The sequence below is a fragment of the Ammodytes marinus genome, assembly GCF_949987685.1.
Source record: "Ammodytes marinus genome assembly, chromosome: 11".
NCBI lineage: Eukaryota > Metazoa > Chordata > Actinopteri > Uranoscopiformes > Ammodytidae > Ammodytes > Ammodytes marinus.
In genome coordinates, this window is record NC_137215.1 from 7,761,983 (window position 1) to 7,785,511 (window position 23,529).

General features: G+C 41.4%; 3 protein-coding genes across 3 annotated transcripts; 2 read left to right on the forward strand and 1 right to left on the reverse strand.

The window, feature by feature from the left end:
• Positions 1-1,297: 1,297 nt before the first annotated feature.
• On the forward strand, positions 1,298-6,386 carry polh (polymerase (DNA directed), eta). Its single transcript, XM_080036913.1, has 10 exons — positions 1,298-1,478; positions 1,823-1,957; positions 2,119-2,351; positions 2,747-2,925; positions 3,025-3,128; positions 3,253-3,372; positions 3,872-3,995; positions 4,222-4,287; positions 4,437-4,609; positions 5,125-6,386. Exons 1-10 carry the CDS (start codon positions 1,342-1,344, stop codon positions 6,071-6,073), a joined length of 2,220 nt encoding a protein of 739 aa, XP_079893039.1. The 5' UTR covers positions 1,298-1,341; the 3' UTR covers positions 6,074-6,386.
• Positions 6,387-6,791: 405 nt separating this feature from the next.
• gtpbp2a (GTP binding protein 2a) lies at positions 6,792-16,992 on the reverse strand. The gene is made up of 12 exons (XM_080036372.1): positions 16,605-16,992; positions 15,261-15,287; positions 14,513-14,697; positions 14,145-14,253; positions 13,831-14,028; positions 13,357-13,531; positions 10,439-10,658; positions 9,790-9,925; positions 9,623-9,681; positions 9,345-9,516; positions 8,809-8,973; positions 6,792-8,693 (listed from the first exon to the last, which is right to left on the reverse strand). The coding sequence occupies exons 1-12, from the start codon at positions 16,803-16,805 to the stop codon at positions 8,511-8,513; spliced, it is 1,830 nt and encodes a 609-aa protein (XP_079892498.1). The 5' UTR covers positions 16,806-16,992; the 3' UTR covers positions 6,792-8,510.
• Positions 16,993-20,937: 3,945 nt separating this feature from the next.
• LOC307257776 (otoraplin-like) lies at positions 20,938-23,043 on the forward strand. Its single transcript, XM_080037089.1, has 4 exons — positions 20,938-21,127; positions 21,301-21,440; positions 21,681-21,791; positions 22,139-23,043. Exons 1-4 carry the CDS (start codon positions 21,013-21,015, stop codon positions 22,160-22,162), a joined length of 390 nt encoding a protein of 129 aa, XP_079893215.1. The 5' UTR covers positions 20,938-21,012; the 3' UTR covers positions 22,163-23,043.
• Positions 23,044-23,529: the final 486 nt, after the last annotated feature.

Here is a 23,529-nt window from a genome sequence, read left to right on the forward strand (position 1 = left end):
GTGACCTCTGATCCCAATTCTAGACCTTTTTTATATCAACATTTCAGAGCTAGCGCGCTCTGGTGGCGAGATATAACGAATGTGACATCCAACCCATGTGACAAATTACCCCGTTCTCCCCTACTACATAGGATCTCAGAATTCAATACACCTTCATATTCAAACCGGTGAAGTAGGCCTTTAAGTAGGCCTCATAGACATATGAGTAGGCCTAACAAGTAACGTTTTAGAATGTTTTTGAAGACAAATAGAACATAACAAATAAATGAATTTCAGCAAAAAAATTAAAATAAAGAAAGAAAAAGTAAACCATTTTACAACAGGGTGAATTAACTATATACAGAATAAGAGGATGATCGAGTTTGACAAATGTAAGAATGTTGTGGTTGCTTCCTAAATGCAAATTCACCCAAATCCAATAAAGGGCAGGACAAAGTCTGCTTCAGCAAGTTGATGCCTACCAGTCAATGAAGGGCCTAGCCAGTTAGCTTACACTTAGCCTAGACAGTAGTAGGCTATAATGGTTACTTCTGTGGGGACCAAACACGATACACTAACATTTGCAATGTACGTCGTAACAAGCTAAACACATTATTATTGTATAAACCAATGTCTTATCTTTTGCTTTAGGCTACTGCGTGCTCTTTCTATGCCGACAGTTACAGAAAAAGTATACTTTTTAATTAGCACTCGTTCCCAGTGCAGTGTTGTCTGGGATAACACTGCCTCTGCCAAAACGGCCAAAACTAAGGATTTTACCTCCATCACTGTTCTGAGGTCAGTGGAGTCGGTGTGCGTTCACCATTCATGTTGATTGTGCCGCTAGGTGGCCCCATAGACGGGGCCCCGCTACTCCGCTGTCTGGCGTGTCCTCTTAACATCACAACAATTCTATTTATTTTTTAGTACACAGCCTACATTTTTGAAAGAGCAGCAGCCGTGTATACCTAGCCTGTATAATGAATCAATTGGTTTCACTGGTTCACCTGTTTTGACCAATTGCTTTGACCTATGGTTTTGATGTGAATTTATTAGGCCCTACATTGTATGATGATAAACCGCCTATTAGGGGATGTATGACTCGGCAGCAACTATCAAGTTATTAAATGCAGATACATTAACTTGAGTTGTTAGTACTCGACAAATCTGTAGTCCTATTTATTAACTCCTTGAAAAGCATTTTTTTCTCCATGCAAAAGTCAGTGCACCGACTTTTGATGTGTCGACTTTTGATGACGTATTTATGTAACATCCAAACGACTGCGCAAATACCAAGCGACGGGAAGGGAAACATTTCGGCGCCTTGTTTAATTTCAGTGGATTTCGTTCTCCTCTGCAGCGATGGAGTACGGAAAGGAGAGAGTGGTGGCGTTAGTGGACATGGACTGTTTTTACGTCCAGGTTGAACAGAAGCTCAATCCGGCTCTGAGCAACACTCCATGTGTGGTGGCCCAGTACAAGACGTGGAAAGGAGGCGGGTGAGTTTCTGACACTAGAGATGTATTGTTTTGATGATCAAGGCAACATGCACTGCTTGCAAGGAGAATGTCCAACACAATTCTTGCCTAGTAAAATAAAGGTAAAAAATAAATAAACAGCAGGAATCAGGATTGTTATGTATTCTGGATTACTCCATTTGTGCACACGGACTGTTAATGTAAACAATCACACACTTTAGCATTTCAGCTGCACCAAGCTTGTGTCTGCTTAGTTGAACCATTTAAATAGCTGCCTGTGTTGGCAATTCATGTTCTCACAGTTTGTAAATATGACTTAGAAAATGTGGTTCTCAACAAAATATCATCCTCTGCTCTGCTGCTAGTATCATTGCTGTGAGCTACGAGGCCAGGGCCTATGGTGTCACCAAGAACATGTGGGTGGACGATGCAAAGATACTGTGCCCAGATCTGCAGGTGGCACGAGTGCGTGAGTCTCGCGGCAAGGCAGACCTGACACCGTAAGTGCTGGTGATGTTTAACCTGTTACACCTGTTCTCACTTCCAGGGGTATTGTGCCGTAGAGCATATTGGGGCAGTATGAATAGTAAATAAATGTAGCTTTAATACCTCTACTTCTCTGGCCAATTGTAAAGTAAATATCACTCTCAACCGTGTGTAGTTACAGAGAGGCGAGTGTGAAGGTGATCGAGGTGATGTCGCGCTTCGCTGTCATCGAAAGAGCCAGCATTGACGAGGCCTACTTGGATCTGACTGACACTGTCCAGCAGCGGCTGAAAAACATGGCCGACAAACAACCTGAGCCTCACCTGCTGAGTATGACCCACATCCAGGGCTACCCACAAAGTTTGCCTGAACAGGAATCATATGCAGAGGATGCTGTATTGGATAAAGGTAGGCTGTAAATGGAACTGTAACCAAACTAATCAATGACTCGACTAAATGTTTCAGCACTGGACAAGAGAAGCTGCTGTTAAGAGTCAGCGATTCTAGGGAACGCTTGTTGTCAGAATCACTTTTTGTCAAAATTAGTACATATCTCTTCCGGTACTACAGTGGGTTGGTCCAAGCCTACTTGTTTACATACCTGTTTGCATAACCTAGGTTGTGTATCAACACTAATATTGTTGTCATTGCATACACAATACGGACAGGTCACAGTTCGTGAGAAGATGATTTTGACTACAAACATTCTCCAGATACGCTGTATCCACCTTTAACATAACCTTTAACATGCCAAATCTCCGGTAAGGATGTGTCCTTCTAAACAGTGTCATTTTTGTCCCCAGAGGAGCAGAGGTCCAGAGGTGTCCAGCAGTGGCTGGCGTCCCTACCCGTCCCTCTAATAGGGGAGCAGGCCTCTGCGGAACTGCAGCTGACTGTGGGGGCAATAATTGCGGAGGAAATGAGGGCCGCTGTGGAGAAAGACACCGGTTTCCGCTGTTCAGCAGGGATATCACACAACAAGGTGAGAACCTCTCAATGATTTATTCCTGTACATATAATACCACTGCAGCAGTGCTTTGAAAATTTGTAACTGTCTCTCCTATGGTCATACTGTTTCCAGGTGTTGGCCAAACTAGCCTGTGGTCTGAACAAACCTAACCGACAAACTGTTGTGCCTTTGGACTCTGTGGCAGAGCTTTTCAACTCTTTACCAATCAGCAAGATGTGAGTTCAATGCACTACTATGTCACGAAGGAGTTACTCCTCATCATATTCTGACATAAAAGTGACAAACAAGAAAAAAAAAAGACAATAATCTGTACTTGGACTGTTTATTTGACCTTTGCAGCCGTAGCCTGGGGGGTAAGCTGGGTGTCTCCATTACTGAAACTCTGGGCATAAAGAACATGGGAGATCTGATTCGCTTCTCTCAGGCCCAACTGGAACAGCACTTTGGAGAAAAGACAGGGTAAGACAAGCCGCCAGTGTTTTGTGCTGCTGCAGTGGCGCAAATTGAAAGTTGGCTGTCAAATTGCGCTACCCCATCAAAAAATTGTGGTCTCCGCATGTCCAGATCCTCAAAGTAGCACTTATCAATTTGTAGCATGATCCGATAAGTGCTACCGATCAGATATTATTTTAAAAGTCAAAAGTGTCAAAAGGTTACTGGCGAACAAAAGTGTTTGTCTTGCATTTACGTATTATATCACACGCATCATAATTTTAAGATGAATGGACATATTGATTACAAATTCTTAACTTAGCCATTTTACTATATGTATCCTAATACATATCTGTGGTCACAGCATGCATTATGCCACATGCTTATAACACAACAACATTACAGGGACAAAGGTTTTCTCTTACAAAAACCAACCTGTTTGATAAAAGTGCTTCAGAAATTGACATTATTATTTATACTTGATTACCACCCCACATTAACCATTGAGCCTCTCTGCTTTTTGCAGCCAGTGGCTGTATGACATGTGTCGTGGGATTGACTTTGAAGCAGTGAAACCGAGACAGCTCCCCAAGTCCATCGGCTGCAGTAAAAACTTCCCCGGGAAGACGTCACTGGCCACAAAAGAGCAGGTAACGGCCATCTGTCTCGGTATGACTCAATCTGGCTTTTATTTTTAGACTGATATTGGCTGAAACTGAAAGTGGGGAAACTTTGAGAGAATGTAGTTGATCCATCTAGATGTGTAAGGAAGATGCAATTAAACACATTTTTGTAACATTACCATGTACAATATTGTTATTTTTAATTATGATTTGCCAGATGTTTTAAGGTGTATTATTGTATACCCCTCTGTAGGTACAGTATTGGCTTAATCAACTGGCCCTTGAGCTGGAGGAGAGGCTTACCAAGGACAGGGAAGTGGTGAGAAAAAATTATTTGCGATTGTGTCATATTTTCCGTTGTTACAGCAGTACTACCTATTTCCTTAACTGGGGTTTCACTGTGAAGTTGTTTTTGGTAAGTATAACCGTGGTTCACATCAGTGTCCGACATGTCTCGCCCCCTTGCAGAATGGTCGAGTGGCTAAGTCGTTGACAGTCGGTGTGCGTCAGCTTGGGGACAAAAGGCCGAGCAGCTTCTCCCGCTGTTGTGCTTTAGTGCGCTACGAAGCATCCAAACTCTCTGCTGACAGCTTTGCCATCATCAAGAGTCTCAACACAGCCGGAAACCACCAGGCAGCATGGTAAATTGATGCACATGCATGCAGTGAAATATTTACGCTGCGTTCCAATACCCATACTTCCCTGCTATTTAGTATAGTAGAAAAATATTTAGGATGTCCCAATTCATGTAGTCAGATGCAGCTTGCTTTTAAAATACCCGGATGCCCTACTACATCCGGTCGTGATTTTTAGTGAGGAAATCGGCATGCTTTTTTGGAGATTCTGACCCACAAACCACTGCGCAGGTGAAGTTACGTTTCAACGGACTCAGAATCAGAGCAAAAACAACCAGCAATGCGACAGATACAGTACATAAGCAAGAGACAAATTTAAGGCACGTTGTAATGATCAAATAAATGAGTCAAAGTATGCCCCAATTGTATGCATCATGCAAACTACATACTTGTTATAATCAGCTGTAGTATGTAGAATAGTCCAAAAAAAAAGTATGCGATTTGGAACGCAGGGTTTAAAGTCAGTTGGTCTAAGGAAACCCTGTGTGATGTATTACTGTGTTCTTGCATCCTCTCCCTAGGACACCACCCCTCACCTTGCTCCACATCTCGGCGAGCAAATTCAGCGACGCTCCGTCAGTAGGGGGCATCGCTGGCTTTCTCTCCAGCGATGTTACGTCAACCCAGAGTTCATTCTCAAACACTCAGTCGTCCACACAGCCCCACTCTGAGCTGAAGAACGACAAACAACCCGGCACCATCCAGTCCTTCTTTCAAAAGGCAGCTGAGAAAAAAACACAGATGGTTACAAAAGATGTGGACGAGGCGGATGAGGATATGATAAGCTCCGCAGGAACTCTCCTATCTTCCTCCATTCACAAAACTTCTGCTATTGATACTGAGTCGGAAGCAGATTCCAATAACTCCATATCTTCCTTTGCACTTTTTTCTGAATCTAAAATTGCGTCAGCCAGCCCCCATCCTGGCATTTCCTCTTTCTTCCACAAGAAGATTCTTGAAAGAAGTGTACAGGCCTCTGCATTGAATAAGCCTGAAGGACAAAGGCCAATGACTGTCACTAAAGAGGACTTCGAGGACACTGTCGCTATTGTGTCGGGCCTACAGGCAAAAACTAGCTCCGAGGTCACATCTAACCAGTCTCTATGTGAAGACTCCAGGGATGAACCGGACATTGATGCAGAGGTAAATCACCATCCTGCCAGTGTGGACAAAGAAGACCTGTTGACCTGTGAACGCTGTAGCCAGGAGGTGTTGGTCTGGGAAATGCCTGAACATAATGACTATCACTTTGCCCTGGACCTCCAGAAATCACTGTCGTCATCTTCCTCAACCGTCTCTTCTCCTTCTTCCAGTGTCTCTCTAACTCCTGTCAGAGCAGGAGCAGCAGGTATAGCCCAGTCCTCCCGGGGCAAGACAAAAGGCAGGGGCCAGTCGGGACCCCAATCCAAAAGGCACCGCTCCCAAGGTGGAAGTACAGGCACCCTGGATTCTTTTTTTAAGAAGAGCTGAAGATGTGCTGTAGGACTGCAATTGTTTATCTAAATAAAATACACATTCCTGATAACTCATATCGCAAATGTGTAAGGACAATAGGTTTTTCATTTGTTCAAGGAATGTGAAAGCCATAAGGTTACAGAAATCGCTAGATTAAAGTTACTGTTCTTTATAGGATTGGAAGGGTTTTAAAAAATATATATTGTAAAGTAAAAGGCAATAATTCTGTGAACCAGAGTGTATTAAAGATACTTTATTTTAGATGTTGTAGTTGTGTACATGATGTTGTAGTACTCTGACGTGCCAGCAGATGCCACTAAAGACTTGACAATAGAGCAGGAATCCTCACTTGAGTGACTTCATGTGAACTCAAGAAAGAAAACATGTTTGTCTGTTGCAGGACAACAAGGCAGTGCATCTTTGAAATACTAGCACAGTGAGAGTAATTGCATTCCGACCTGAGTCATCCTGTTTGATTTTTCCACCTTTGTACATATGGTTCTATTGACTGGTGAAAGACTATCAATCACTCTTGCTTTGTCTTGCATCAGCTGAGGAGTGGATAAGGAAGAGCTGTACCATGGCAATTAAATAACAAAGCTTTTTATTTACAACTCAAGGTTCTGTAGTGAGTCATGGCTCTGTAACGTGAGCCAGTGGACGCAGTACCCTGTGTGTATGATGACATGGTTGAAAACATTAAGCAATAAAAGAATAAGAAAAAAACACCTGCTGAAGAGACAATAAAAGTTTTATTCATGTACAATCATGATACACAAATTGGATCTGTACATAAATATTGCATTTCACCCAATTTAATGGAGAAAAATATTACACTTTCAATTAATAAAGAGGAAAACAGATCTGAAACATTTCAACAAAGTCAAAATGGGTGGGTGCCATTAAGAAGACAGTGAAACATTTGTTAAAATGAGTCGTAAAATCTGGAACTACTAGAAATCTATAAAATACTTTTGAGATGCAGTCAAACAAACACCTGATATAACTCTGCATAGAGGCTAGAAAATATTTTGGTTTAAATGCTTATAGTATTCTTCTTTGTGAGAGCATACAAACAGTGCGTAACAACAAAAACAGGTTTTAACAGAGTAGCACCGACCTAATTAGAACTTGTCATGGAAGGCTACCCAAACGGCAGTTCCATCAGGCACTGTGTTACTGTTAACCCCCCTCCATAGTAAGTAACAGAAGTGAAGAGACGACATCAAAGTACCCCAAACTTAATTGCTTTTAAACAAAGCTACATCAGTACTGCTTTACATACTATATACTCCATACTCAAACATGTCTCTTTGGGAGAAACACTCTTGTCTTTTTTTTTTTTATTATTCCCTCAAACCTCCCTCCCTCCAAATCGGCTACAGGAACCTCCAATGGAGTAGTTCTGTGAGAGTGGAATGCTTACTACTAGTACCAAGATGTCTATACTGACCTGAGTACGGTAACCTAAAGCACTTGAAAGATAGGCAGCAAGATCATTGGCATCTCACTGCACTATCGTGAGGCATTACTTGTGAATCTCGCAGACATATGTGACGTAACAAACACCAGTTATAAGTGATTGCCAATGTGAGTTATCTTGGCAGGCCTGTCATAACTTCATAATGCCCGTTGTGAGTAACATAGCTTTAAGGTGGTTTAGCTTATAAATAATTAAAAAGCTGTGTCCGTTCGTGAACCACCAAAGTATCTAAATGCTTTTACTAATTGTCTCACATAGTTCTTTAGCGGTCAGTCAGATAAGGATATGATGTCAGAAAAACATTTAAAAACAGTGAGGGCCAGTGGTGTATCTTCTTCAGTCAGGCACAGTGCTGGTAACAGACAAGCTGCTTTGGGTCGATCACAACAATGACATTAGCGATACAGCTTGCACCTTTATGTCCAAGCATCTCTTACTTGCAAACTGCTTGTAAACAATGATCTGCCAAAGGTATCTTCACTGGTGTGTATGTTTCAGTGCAAGAGAACGTGTGCTGTGTGCATGCTCTTTTTCAAAATGTGTAGGGAGTGTGTTTAGGTGTTAACCTTGTATTAGCACTTCAACAGAGGTTTGAGACAGCCATTTCCTAGTTAACACTTTTTAAATGTGTGCATTGTGACTATGTGTTCTTGATAGTCAATATCACGCCAGTAGATGTTGCCATGTGAATGTGTTAAAGAGGGGGCTGGAGGGTTTCCTCTTTTCAGTGCATGAAAGCAACACTCTAAACCTCATCACCAGAAAGCAGTTATTTAAAAAGGCTTTAAAAAGGGAAAAGTAGGAGGGATGGGGACAACCAGGTTTTGGAAAAGGCTGATAAAACAACAAAGTCAACTGAGAGGGATTTACTGAAACAAGGCAGAGACGCAGGAGGTTGTTTATAGAGCACCTTGTTTTTTTTTGGGTTGGGACGGTGTTTTTTTTCTGCTGGGGTCGTCAGGAAAACCATTAGGCTTCGTCGTCCTCGCTTTGGGATGGCAGGTACTGGGCGACGGGCTGCAGCTTGGTGACGAGGCCGATGCCTTTGGTCACGCCCTCTCTGAAGAGCACTTTAGCTCCAACCTTCAGGTACTCTGGGTGCTTGATGAACTTGAATAGGACCACTGCTTTCTCCCCTGTCCTCAGCTCCTCCTGGGTGTACAATCACATCATATTATCAATACATTTATTGTAATAATAATCAGACATATTATGCACAAGATAACACATTGGGATCTAACAAGCAGAGGTAAGTGGCGGAACTAACCTTGCCATAAACAGCTTCCACAGTGGCGGTCTGTCTCACATTGCCTATGTGCACAGTAACCTGGAAGCCCTTGTGGAAGGTCTTGGCGTGGAATAGCAGCACAATCTCAGCCTCAAACATCCAGCAGATGGTAGGATCCATCTCCGGACTCACCATCACCATGCCCTGTGAATAGGAAAAAAACACATGGACATTGCAAACATATAGATTAGAAATCAGTGCGTACTTCGTAACATGATATAAGTTTAGTTTGGTTTTAAATAATATAAAAAAAAATGTTGGCGTAATTTTTTGTTGTATTGTATTTAATGTTTTTTCATAAGTTGGTCAGTTATCCGTTTCTTGGATTTTCTTTCAATCAGGTTTGGGTTTCTGTCACAATAACTAACAATTAATTGACAATAACCACTGGTGCTAACTATCGATATCTTATATGTTTTCCCATATGAATTACTGATAAAGTACCAAACCACCAATATACATTTTTTATTTCCATGAAAATTTTGAGTTTGGCAAATTTGTCACAAGTGTCTCACCTTGCGTAGTAGCGACCGGTCGAAGTTGCCCAGGGCTAGTGTGGCTGCCTGGCCGGCCCTGAGCACCCTGCATGCCGAGCGGTTCCTTTGGATGCTCTCGATGGTCAACTTGTGGAACTGGCCCGAATCGGTGGGCCCTACCACAAGATCATCTCCCTCACGACAAATACCACTGCGCAATCAAAGAGAACACACGGTCTGAGAAAGTCCAGGCTAAAACATATTAAAATGCATGTTAAAAATGGAAGACCATGAAGTCAACATTTCAACACACTGACCTGTAGAGAGTACCTCCCACCACAGTCCCCACCTCTGGCACAGTGAAGATCTCATCAACCTGCAATGATGAACACACTACTATCAACCACACAATCAAAGTCATATGTATTTACTGTGTACAGTAAGTGTTAACATGTGCCAGCTGGTCCCTTTATCTTGGACCTACCTGGAACTCAGTTAGCTGTTGCATGAGCTCCTCCTGCTCCTTGCTGGTGCTGAGAGGAGGGATGATGTTGAAGAAGACCTTGAGCAAGTCTAGACTCTCTCCGGACACACTGGACATGGTGAAGATGGGTGTGATGCTGCCAGGGAGAGCACAAGCACGTGATCAGGACAAACAAGAACACACCACAAATTGTTTTTTACCCTGTACGTTTTTCCTGTCGTATCAGTCCCTGTCTTATCATTGTTGTCTTATTATCATTTTCATTTAGCTGGCTAGCTAAACAGGTAGTACCACTGACTTTGATACAAGAACCCAGGGTTCAATTCCCAGTCAGGCCGGGGCAAGTTAAGTGAGGGTTATGGGCAAGACCAATGCAACCTGCCTAAATCCAATATTAAGTCACTTTGGAAAAGAGCACCTGCTAAATGACATGTAATATTTAGTGCTCAGGTCTTGGCTATTCTTTTATTATGTAAGGCACTTTGTTCTACATTTTCTGTGTATGAAAAGTGCTCTATAAATTAAGTTTGATTTGATACCGTTATAAGAGTTCTACACTATATAGGATGCATACACATCACTACAAATCGTCAAATAGAAAACATTAAATGCTTTATTCAGTTGTACTTTACATATACTTGTTTCATACTTTGGTGACTGGGCGAACTGTTGGGCTGCCGTCACAGCGTCATCCGTGCTGCTGATGACCATTGGGACCTTGTTGCAGCCCGGCTGCTTCAGGACGCGCTCCAACTGTCGCACAGTGCGCTCCACTGTGGCCCGCGCACAAAGGTCCACCTTACTGATGACAATGAAGATGGGAACCTTCAAGGCCATGGCAAGTCCCAGATGCTCCCGCGTCGTACCGGCTGGAAAATAGAAGGGAAAGGAAGTAGGGATTTAGTTAGGTCTAGTTGAAGGGTTTCCTTAAAATGAATTTACTCATTCAGATGCACTTCACTCTGCACCACTCTACATCATCAAACGTGCTTTAACATGCGAGGGCACAAACACAATGTTTGTTTACAGGTAGTGTGCATGATGGGCTTGTACACATCTATCCAAATGAAAAGAAAAGTAAGGGACCCAATGTTCCCGGCAAACATCCATTTGGTCACATAAGGAAGTCTACACCCTCGAGGGGCAAGGGACTGAGATATCATTGCTTGTCTGCTGGCAAATAATATGAGTCTGAGCTTCAAAAGAACATGTCAACAAACTGATAAGCTGGTAAACATTTTAAGACAAGTTTCTCCAAACAAAGTGACACTTTCACAGAGGTAACATTGTACCTGGAGGATCATGTTTCTTTGTGAAGAAAGATGGCATGTTAAAGTGACATGTAAACATGGATAGTAGATTATGTTTCGGTCAGATGTAGGTCTAAACTCTCCCTACGTCTCCTAATAGTTTAAGGGTACACTGACCCCATAAAACACATTTACAGACACAGACAGACACCTAAAATACCATAACCCCTGATCAGCTGAGTAGCGTGTTGTTGTGCTATTTTTAGAGCATCCGAGGTAAAGGTGCATGGGAAAAATCAGAATAGACAAAAGTTCCTCCTGTTTTAGAAAGGAAATAGGTATTTTTTGGCTTGTCACAGATACGACCTAAGACGAGCCCTTTGCATTACCCAGATCCATTACTCTGTTTCATAATTTAAGCTGTTGCTCTTGGGTTGCAGACACTGTGTCCCATTTCTGTCTGTTGCATAGTTAAAATGGTCCCCAATCTTGATCCCATTTCCCCCCCAGGCGTGCCCTATTTTAGAAAAGACAGCCACACAAACATTGCAACAACTTCAGTTTTTCAAAGATAAATACCTAAATATGGATTAAATAATATTCATTTTTTTAATTTTTATTTAGTTTTATCAAAATGCTGGATATATTTTTCACACACAGTACGATCAGGAAGCAGATCATGAGGAGATATTCATTGATTTTGACAACAAGCGTTCTCCAGAATCGCTGACTCCAACTTTAAAGTGATCAGAATCTATTGTTTCTAAACTTTTAGACTGAATTTATTTTCCTGGTGTTGAAATAATCTGTATTATAACTATGAACAGCAAACTAGTGTACATTTAGTTTTGGCGGTAGTATATCCCTACTGAATACAACTTTTTTTTTTTTTTTTAATACATAGGCATCGTAAGTGTTGTCTATAAGGCAAACATTTCATCCACATGGCTAAAACACATTGCAAAAAATTAAAACACATCCACAGATTTCCTAATAAACCTTTGGTAAGTCTATTGCTTTCAAGAGACTCTTTACAGAAGGTCACAAGCCCTCATCAGCATGTTCTTATCTGGGGCCCACTAGCTGCGTGAGTCAGAGCCCCTCCCCCCAGCCATGAAGCAGAGCTGACATAAATAGATTAGTGTCAGGATGGCCGAGCGGTCTAAGGCGCTGCGTTCAGGTCGCAGTCTCCTCTGGAGGCGTGGGTTCGAATCCCACTTCTGACAGCAACGTTTTGAATAGGGAGGGACCATCAAGCTAAATGAATTAGTGTTCTACTGTTACAGCAGGATAAGTTAACAACAACAGTAGACAAACCTGTGTTTACAACCAAAGCAAATAACTGGCTAGCTTGTTTCAGCAGTTCAGGTTACAAAGTACTGTCTGTCCTTCCTGGACCTGGATATCAAGTCTTGTAGACTCTCACTTGATTAAAGGTTTGGGTCATTGAAAGGACACTGTGCACTGATACAGAATATATCAATACAATAAGTTTATTGTAACAAGAGAAAGACCATGAGCCGTAGAGTCACAAAGTTTGTCCCATATTAATATACTATGGGATGTGTAAAACGCTTTGCTTTGCAATGCGAAAAATTCACTTAGGAATTTTGTCTTCACTTTGCCGTGGGGGACATGTCTGTTGAGGATTATTGTAATGTTTCTGGAATCTTTTTTGTCTATGCCCCTAGGCTCCACGATTACAGACACAAAATGAAAATAAAGTGCCGTTCAGCAAAACGTCACATGAATTCTGGGAGAAAGTTCAGCTTGATCATTTATACAATATGAGCAAAAATCATGGGAATAACTCCTGGTGATTTCCAAGTGTTCCTGCAAAGTCAGCAATGTTGACATATGCAGTAGGTCACCGATCCATTTGCAGGTCTTTGATTCACCAAATCTGCACAGGATCAAGCACATTAGCTGCCTCCAGTATGTAAGAGGACTCTAAAATGAATGGATGGTATTTGAGATATTTTGGGACTAGTAGTGGCAGGCAGGGGCATGGAGACGGTGGTAGGAAGGGTAGCCTGTTACATCACTCAGATATCACATGTTTGCAAAGGGCTACGCTACAGCTGTCCGCTCGAGTGTAGAGTTGTTGTGAATACAAACACAGGCTCTCTCACAGATCTGGCCCTGCAAGTGTTTATTACCCTCCTGTGTCCCTGTAACAGATCCACTTTCAGCTTGGCTTATCTGAATAGTAATGTGACTGGATAAAGTGCACACAAAGAGACACGGTTACATTCTAACTGAGGAAAAATTTTCATACAAAACTAGTAGAAAATCAAATGAAGCAATAAATACTCACCAATGCCGGTATTTGCGCTGACGACCAGCATGGCGAAATCCGGACAGTAGCTGGTGAGGCCAAAGATGGTGGTCTTCAGGTACTTGTGGTGACCCGCCAGATCTATGAACGTGATCATTTTAGAGGCACTCTCACAAATCTCCTCTGCCGTCCGAGACTCGCTGTAATTCACAACCTGGGGAAAAAAAGTAATATTAAGTTTCTCATGAGCTCCCATTACATTTAGGAATATCCAATAGCACCAACATATCTCTCGTTATTTATTTAAAATGTACAGTACGTCGGCCAGATATCAGTCACTAATCAGTCACAGGTAGGGTCATTTGATGATTTCTACATTAATATTACAGCAAATTATATTGTATTTTCCTTTTAGTATTAATATTACCAAAAACATATACTCTTGGGAACATCTTAGTGAGAAAGGAAACCCTGTTATAATAACTATAACATAATGTATTCATCTCCTCTCACCTCTCCTTTACTGTTGAAGCCGAGGATCTCAAAGCTGATGCTTGACGTGCGTCCAGTCTGGATCTCGTGTAGATGTCTGAAGAGGTTGAGCCTGGCTCTCCCCCGTCCATTGTCCAGCTCACCCTGTGTCAACACACCCAACAGAGTGGACTTCCCCGAGTCCACGTTACCCAGTACGGCTACTCGCAGGTCCAAGAACTGCAGGTGAAACACACAGAATAAGCAGTGATGCAAAACAAATCTAAATTACGAAAACAACAAAAGAACAACAACCAAAAAAGCAAACATGTCTTCATCATAGTAGACCTACTAACCTGCTGGTCATCTGGCACCTTGCGAATGAGAACCTCCGCGATCTTCCGAGGCTCATCAGAGTCATAGTCCACCTCTCGCTCTCTGAGAATAGCGATGTCTGCTCCAACTCTGTCAGAAATAGGAAAAAACAAATATGTAAATGAATATAGAGTGGTGTTTTAATAATGCTATTACATCATGATTGTAGGATATGTATTTGTATGTATTGTTACATATAGTATGCATATTCATTTTGTAAACTGGTTTGGAAATTTAAATTGCACACCTTCATAATTTTCACTTTGTTTGGTTAGGGTTATGATAACTTTATATTTCAGTGACAACACAGGTTCTAATGAAAACTATTGTTGATATTATCTTGACTTACTTCTCTGCCAGCTTATGAAGCGTCTGCAGCGATGACCTCATATCGTCCTCTGATAGTCCCACCAGCATGCCATTGTCCTCGACACCTATTTGATAGACCGCTTCGCCCCGACCCTCCTGCAGTCGCCATTTCATCTGTGTTGCCAGGTGCTCAAGGCGGTATTGCGTGGGGTCTATAAGCTTCAGCTAGACCACGGAAAGATTTAAGAGATTAGTGCTGATCTTAAACTTAGACTGTGGAAAGTTATATGGCCCTATAGTCAGTGGTTAAATAATTATGATGCAAATAACTAACAATGCAAAGCAAATATATTAAAGGTGGAGTCAGCGAAAAAATAAAATCCAGTGTTGATACAACCTAGGCTGTGTAAACGGGCATGATGTTGCTAGCTACGGTGGGCCTCCTTTGTTTGCATACCCGTTTACAGAGTCTAGGCTGTGTATTGACACCATCTTTTTTTTTTGCGCACACACACACACACACACACACACACACACACACAGTACGGACAGGAAGCGGATCGTGAGGAGTTATTCACAATCACTGACTCCACCTTTAATGTAATACTCTTTATTTGTTCATATTTAGTTAATGTAGGGCTGAGGCAATAACTATCTGAAGATGGTGGGGTGGAAGCAGCTGTCCAGTTACTAAAAATGCTCCTGCTAATCCACTGTGGTGTTGGCTTCTTTTCCATGCGAGACTGCACTTACATATTCTTCTGACATGTCACAGCTAATTTGCTTACCTTGTACTCTATATTTCCCTCTTCGGCCTAAGAGACAGGGAGAGATACAAAGGCAGAAGAGAAACAACAGACTGTCAGACTGCAGAGAAGTGAGACAACAGGCTATTGATCAGTTAAGAGAAAAGCAATTGGACTGAATGAGCGGTCAGTGCACTACTGTGAATGGGCAGTCACTGAGAGCTATACAAACTGACTAACTGCTTAGCCAGGCTTATACACAGCTACTTAATGCGTTATTTGACAAAGCACTCACATGTATAAGAGTCAATATACATTTAAAGTTGTCTAGTCAATATCATTACACGTGCAAATATTTCAATTGTATATTGTCAACAATGATTACTTCAGGACAGTGGAGCTGGTTACATGCTGGGGGATCAGCTGAAACAACAGCTGAAGCCCTGGAATATGTTGGGACTTGCCCCATTAACAGACAAGAGTTCATGGCAGTGACCTATATTAATAATACCTTTCCTTTACAAATTTCCATAAAAACACAACTTATTTGGTTGAGTAAAAAAGCAAGATGTTGAATGACATGTTCGTTTGTTTTTTTAATTTGGTATGGTATTACATTATTTCACTGCAGGTCATTCAAAATACACAACTAAAAACTATAATAACAATGACTTTTTGAAAGATTGATTCAAGACATTTTAATACTAACCTTATGTTTAGATTAACGTATTCATTAATGTTTAAATGAAACTTTTAAATGAGTGTGTAGGAACCTTGTCTGAGACAATAATGGTCACGTTAACCGTTGAGTTTACGTTTAGCTTACTAAGGTTATAAATACACTATCAATGTAAGTTGTTCAGTATTTGTGTAGTAACCATGTATACAAGGTAGTAACACACAGTCCTTAGCTGAATGACATTTGCTGGCCCGAGGGGTGTACACCCGCCCCCTCTCAGATATTTACAAACACAGCTGTTCTTCTGCAAGACAGCAAAACATACTAGCCAGCTACTAGCACAAGCCATTCAACTAAACACACGAAGAAGGGATAACTACAGTAAAGTAAATGCGAATGGAAAATTTAAAGAAAACCGCTCATGTTAGGCTGCTAATGTTAGCCGTGACCAACCATCTCATTCATTTCCCTTTGTTGCCGACAAGCTACGTGTCACTACGAGTTAGAATACAACTCTGTAGTTCAGGGCAGCTAACCCAGTAGTCTAATGCAAAGGGAAATGGGCCTCTGTCAGCGTTGCACACCACAAAATGCTCAAAATATCCCTAGTTAAATTTACGTTTTTATTGGCGGCACTTTGCTACGGGTCGCAACTAGTATTAGCTAGTTTACGCTAGCAGTGTACGTGCGCGTGAGCTCAGCCTTACCTCCGGAGGTAGATATGGGGTGTTATTGCTTGGTTTGAAGTTTCGAGCGAATCGCGCTTTAGATTTCTTGTTGATCTTGTTGCAAGCTTTTTTGGAGGCTACCCCGTAGGCATGTCCCGGTTTGAAGCTGGACGCGACACCTTGAGATGCAGAGCCGCGTCCATTTCCTGAGCAAAATAACTCCGATACCCGGTCATCCATCGGCTACTCCGTCCGGGACCTAACTTGTTAGCTAAGCCTACTCACTACCTGGATAAAGGCTATGCTAAATATTACAACTAAACCTCGACCCCAGGCATGCAGGTGTTGTTATTCAGGTGGAATTATCCTGCTAATGGTCGCTATCAGCCCCCCAAAATAAAAAACAAAGCACCGACCGCCCCCCAAACTCTTCAAACCGAACAATAACAGCGCCGTCCGATGCTGTGGGAATTTGAGTGTACAGTGTGCCTACGTCACGGTGCTAAATGTCAAGGGGTTGTGCCTCATTTACTCATAGAGACAGCGCGACTGCAATGCGAGTGGGCGGTTCTATTTGTTTCCTGGCTTTAAACCCCGCCCGTCTGGCCGGTCTGGCTACCCAGGAGACGGCAAACAGACAGTGATACAAGTGATAAGAGTAATACACACCCCCGTTTTGTTTTTACATGACTTTGCATCAGACGGAAGCAATACAATGCTATTTCACGAAAGGGTTCATTATTACATAAGCCTAGGCCTACTTAGTTTTTACAAAGGGTTGTACTTATTTAGCTGATGCAAGAACATCGAAAAAAGTGTCATCTACAGTACTTTAGTCAATAAGTCCCTTAGAAATAGAATGTGACCTTCAAGTTGGCATTTAAACCTGCAGTGTGTAGAATTTTGGGTTTTATTTCCTAGCAGATTTTGTAGAAAGTAATTATAATATCCATAAGTACATTTAATTTAGTGCATAATAGCTGAAAAAAAAGTGTTTAATTATTATTTTTCCCTTAGAAAGGGTCTCATATATATCCATATTTCTGCATATTTTGGACCAAGGCCTAGTGCTGCCATCTTGAAAGTGTCATAGTTGGAATGTCATCAGGTGCATTGTTTAACATTTTTAATTGTTCTTGTCCTTGAAGGCCACTCTAGCTTCTGTTATTATTCTAAAGGGGCGGGGTTACCCAGGGAGCGTTGCAGTCTAGAATTTTGTAGAACTTTCTTGATGATGTCATATTACACACTGCACCTTTAAAGGCTTTAAGGGTATAATGTAAACACATTTGTAGTTGTTAGGCTAATTAATACACAACTGTCTATTAACATAGACAGTGTGGCATAATTATGAAATTCACCATAAAAATAATATCACAATTTGTCAATGACAAAAAAATAATAAAAATAGCATACTAGTGTTTTGCATATGATGTCACCAACAAACACACATTGATTTGGATGATATTTGTCACTATCTGTTATGCATTTATAGAGATAACATAGAGAGACCAAATACCTATTATGAAACACTGGACTACTTGCTTAGAATTTTCCATCTAGTCTGTTATTAAGATTACAGAAGGGTTGCCATGAAATTGTTTTAGCCAGAATGTCATTTTTTTCACTTGCCAAAAACAACCTACTAAACAGAGGGGAACACACTGAGTAGTGCATTTTCTTGACCATAGAAAAAGGGACAAGAGTGCCATCGGGTGTTTGATTTAAATATGACTCCTGTATTGGTCCCAACTCAATGGGCTGCCTGTGTATGCCATTGAGAGGACACAGAGGGTTGCACTACAACATATTATTAGTTGAGAGGAAGTTAAGAATGACTCACAAATATGTTGGCCTTGGCTTTTGACACCTTTTGAAAGTGGGTCTCTATATCCATTCTGTTTTGGTCTCAAACCATTTCCTGATTTTGTAGACTAAAAATGTTAGCCTGCTAGGGCTTGGTTCGGTCATGTTTATTTCACAATTATGTTTTGGAAATTATTAGATTTGAACTGAACGCAGTTTTTACCAGTATGCCTTATTACCAGTGGCGGACTCAGACTGTTTGAACGGCAGGGGCGAACAAATAAAATGGGCACATTCTGGACAACATGGGGCCCCACCAGCACACACAGTGGCTTTTCTAACATTTCATTAATTCATTAATTGATTGATTCATTCATTCATTCATTCACTTGTTACATCTCTGTGTAGCACTTACTTGTGTCACTTTGTAGTTTGGTTTATTTGCAGCTATAGTACTTACGTGACTCTTGTTGTTCTGAGTTTGTACCTTCATTGTTGAATGCACTTAATGGAAGTCGCTTAGGATAAAAGCGTCAGCTAAATAAAATGTAATGTAACGAAACACCAAACACTGTGTTTGTAGATGTTAAAAATAACGGTTGGGCTCATGCAACTAAATGGAAAAAATTTAGTTTCAAAGACACTGTTTCCCCTTATTAGCGACTTTATAAACACCAAAATGAGCTGTTCACATCATTGTGCACTTTCACATTTTAGCCAAAGAAAGGAGGATGCCTTGCTGCTTTCATCTTTACTAGCATTTAAGTAAAAATTAGACTTGAGAAAATTCAATGTGCCGCACCATACAGTCTTTGACCGCTGACAGCCAGCTACGGAAATATTTAAGGAACTTTTCCTTCATATTGAGGTGATAGCAAACTATAATTTTTTTTTTAAGATATTTTTTGGCATTTTTTATGCTTTTTATTGATAGTGTAGAGACAGAGTTGAAATGGGGCAGAGAGGGGAGTGACATGCAGAGAACGACCGCGGGCTGGAATCGAACTCGGGTCCGCTGCTGGCCGAGGCCCATGGGGGGACGCCCTACCAACTGAGCTAAGGGCGCCCCCATAGCTGACTATCATTGTCTCTCTTGCATGAAATGACCTACACTTGAATGAGGACCGGATCTTGAACGCTCAAAAAATTTATATAAATTTCAAACGGATTTTGCAAACTAAAAAAAAATCTGTTTTTCTAACTTGGCATCTAATTGTGCTTTTCCACTATGGGTACGGACATACTCTTAATTCGCTTTTTGCTTTGTTATCCAGTGGAGATTTAACTCGATGTAGCTGTTTGTCATAGCGACGCCGCATGAAAGCAACGCCTCTTTCGCATTCCCCGTTCGTCAGCTACCAAAGAGAGGAACGTCTGCACCTCAAGCTTGCTCCAGAGGGCACATCATCATCATTTAGGCCTATTGTATGGAGGGGCACTTGGGGCACTCAATAATTTTTTTTCACGTGAACGGCAGCCAATAAGGCATTTTCTCTCATTTTCACCACCATAGAGGGCACTTTAGCAACACCTTTTCAACCATGGGGGCACCAGACGGGCAGAAGGGCACTATCAGGGCACCAGACGGGCACCGGACGGGCAGAAGGGCACTATCAGGGCACCAGACGGGCACCGGACGGGCAGAAGGGCACTATCAGGATACTAGACGGGCACTAGAAGGGCACCAGACGGGCAGAAGGGCACTAGAAGGACCAGACGGGCAGAAGGGCACTATCAGGGTACTAGAAGGGCACCAGACGGGCAGAAGGGGACTATACGGGCATCTCATTAAGGCACGTCATCAGATTTTCTTGTTCTAGAGGGCACATCATCATAATCTATTGTATGAAGGGGCACCCTAGAGGGCACCCAATCATGTTTTGCATGTGAAAAGGGCAGCCAATAAGGCATTTCCTCTCGTTTTCACCACTCTTGAGGGCACTTTAGAGCGCTTTTTCAACCATTGAGCCACGACGAGTCCGCCACTGCTTATTACAATACATTTACTCCTGTTGTGATTGCTTAATTGTACAGTTAGTGGAGGTATCACTCTTAGGTCTGTTATGTTCAAGTAATTTATTCCTCAACGTTATTTCAACTCTTAAACCCAGTGCTTTGTCAAAATCAGGGAATATCTCCTCACGGTCTGCATGTGCTGGGAAAATAATCCAGTGTTAATACACCGCCTAGCCCTAGGCTCTGTAAACGGATATGTTCCAGCTACGGTGAGCCCCCTTTGTGTATATACCCTTGTTATACAAAACAGTTTAGCATAGGCGGTGGGTTTGCACTGGATTTCTTTTACAGCGAACACACAGTACGGACAGGTAGCAGATCGCAAAGAGATATTCACTGATTTTGACAAAAAGTGGTGACTCCACCTTAACTTCCTTATTGTTTTTACAGAGCTGAACATGGACTGCTCATTCCTGCAACTCCCTGGTGGGAAATGAATAGTTCCAGAGTGTGAAACTCAACACTGATTGGTCAGGCGACCTCTGATGTAGGGGCTCAGCCCATAGAGGCTGGGCCGAGAGAAGTTTTTTGGGGAACTTTATAGTCTTAAGTCATTTCAAACATCCACATTCACGTCAACACGCACACAGAAGAACGCTGCCTTGTTTATGCTCTTTTGGTCAGCATGAGTTATCCTCTGGTGATCCTGCTCTGTGTTGGACTGCTGCACCAGACTGAGGGGGCCGTGCGTATGGATAAACTATCAGACAACAAGATTTGCGGGGATGCAGAGTGCTCATGTAAGTCAGAGCCTTAAATAGAAGCATGACGCAATGGCTGTGTGTGAGTGCATCCTGAAAACTACCATTTAAAATCATGCAATAAAAGACATGCCTGATACACTTTTTTTAAACAGTACATTCTTTCATTAATATTTCCTTTTTTCTCATGTGATTGCATGTGCTGTTTTTAGACGTGCTCTCCATGGCCACAGCCTTGGTTGACTTCACAGCCCCTGACTGCAGATTCATCAACATCAAGAAGGGTCAGATGGTTTATGTGTATTCTAAACTGGTACCAGCGGAGGGCGCTGGAGTCTTCTGGTCTGGAAGCGTATGTGCACAGTTCATACAACTTTACAATCAGTTACAAAATGGACAGATGCACAAAATGTGAACTTTCAGGCCTTTTTGAGCAAATTGTCAAGCAGGACATATGGTCAAATATTCAAATGTATTGCTTTGGAAATGAGCGAGCATTTAAATGACTCAAAGTTTAGAAAGGAATGTTGAGTGCATAAATGATGTATAATGTGGTGCGTGGTGCTTTGTTAAGTGCTATTTTCACTGGCAGGTTTACAGTGAGCGCTATGTGGACCAGATGGGCATCATTGGATACTTCCCTGCAAATGTGATGAAGGAGATACAGAAGTTTGTGGAAAAGACAGTTAAGATTCCCACATCTGTGAGTATATCTGTTTAATCCTTTATCACATGAGGGACCATATGGTAACTTCAGTATACATCTAAAAGGGAAAATGTTTACCATAGACAAGGGCAAGGGACCAAATAGTCCATGGCAACTTCATTGACCTCAATTTGCAACATAAAATGAAACATTTTGAAAAAGTTAAAGGTTAAAGTTTAAAAAAAAAGTTAAATGAAAGAAATACTTGTAATATCCTGTAATAACACTGTAGGGTTTACATTTCTGAATTTGGAAGTATGTACATGAGCGCCCAATAAAGAGGACAATATCTGAAATGGTTGCTTTAATTCTTTTTCATTACATTTTGCCCTTTTTCTTTTCAGGACATGGACTTCTACTGTGATTGAGGGCTGACTGACTGAGGCCTCTTCCTTCTCAAGTAGTATTGCTTTTTGTAACTCTGGCTTTTATAAAGGAGTGTCTATAGTTCCTGTGGTGTAGTCTCAAGCATGAATGGAGAATTGGACACTCTCAGCCTTTGATAGCCCACAATGTGACTCCCATTCTATAGTCACATGCATCTTGCTCTGTTTTCACAAGACATTTTGCCGAATAAACCCTCTTTCATGTCAATCCAAAATGTTTATTCATATTCATGTACATTTCTGTAGCTATTTTATGTGCGCCAAACTACACCTTCCCTACACACCCATACTGAATCCAATGGAGAAGCAATGTGTACTGTAGAAACAATCTGATCTAACTGTGATAAATAATAAGTACAGATGCTGAGTATTGCTGATTTGGAGAAATGAGAGATCTAAAATGAATAAATTAGGTTATCAGTCACTGATTTAAAAAAGAAAGAAAAAAACCTCAGAAATAATCATAAAATAAAGGCGAGTTATTATTATTTCAACACTGCCACTTTATCTAAAAGGAATTGGTTAAAAGTGACAACCCTTGAAATGGAAATGTCTTTTATATGTGTAAAAAATCTTCTATTTCACACAGAATTAATTGTTGCTTCTCTCTTGGTCTCTATCAACACTATCAACATTGCCCGTCCTTGAACATGCAACACAGGTACATGCTCAACTCTATATCCTGTGTCCACATCCTTATCGGTGTGCATACAACCTTTGACAACTGTAACTTGTCTGTCAATTCTGTCTTTGTATTTCACTACTTTTTTATTTTTTTAAAACGATGTACCTGTAGTTTTGCTTAATGCTTTGTAAGATGTCTCATGTTGCTTTGAAATATGCAGTAAATGCCTTGTGTCAGACCTTCTTTAAAGCTCAAAAATCTCTCTGCCACTTCATTGTGATGAAGTGAATTCATGGTGACGTTATTACAGTGTTTTGTTTGTACCACATGTCCTAATCTAAATCCATCCATCTGTCTTTCTATCAACCCCTCCACCCCCCCAAACACACACACACACATACACAATCAGAAACAATAAAATGCGCACTTATAAATACACTTGCATCTTCCAAAGGGACCTATTGTCCCAGTTAAGACTCTTCTCAAAGGATGATCTGAATCTCTTTTTGATTGTTTTTTAATCATGTGCCTCTACGCGTAATAGCACCAGCTACAGTGGTGAATAAAGCATTTCGTCAAGTGTTTACAACGTCGGACAACCAGCTCCAAGGATGTTTCAAAGAAAGATTTATCATTGTTCAGAGGCTTGCCAGTAGATTTCTCTGCCCTCTCAGGAACTCTCTTACTTGCCAGCTGTGTGCATTGATTTGTGAGGATTTGTAAA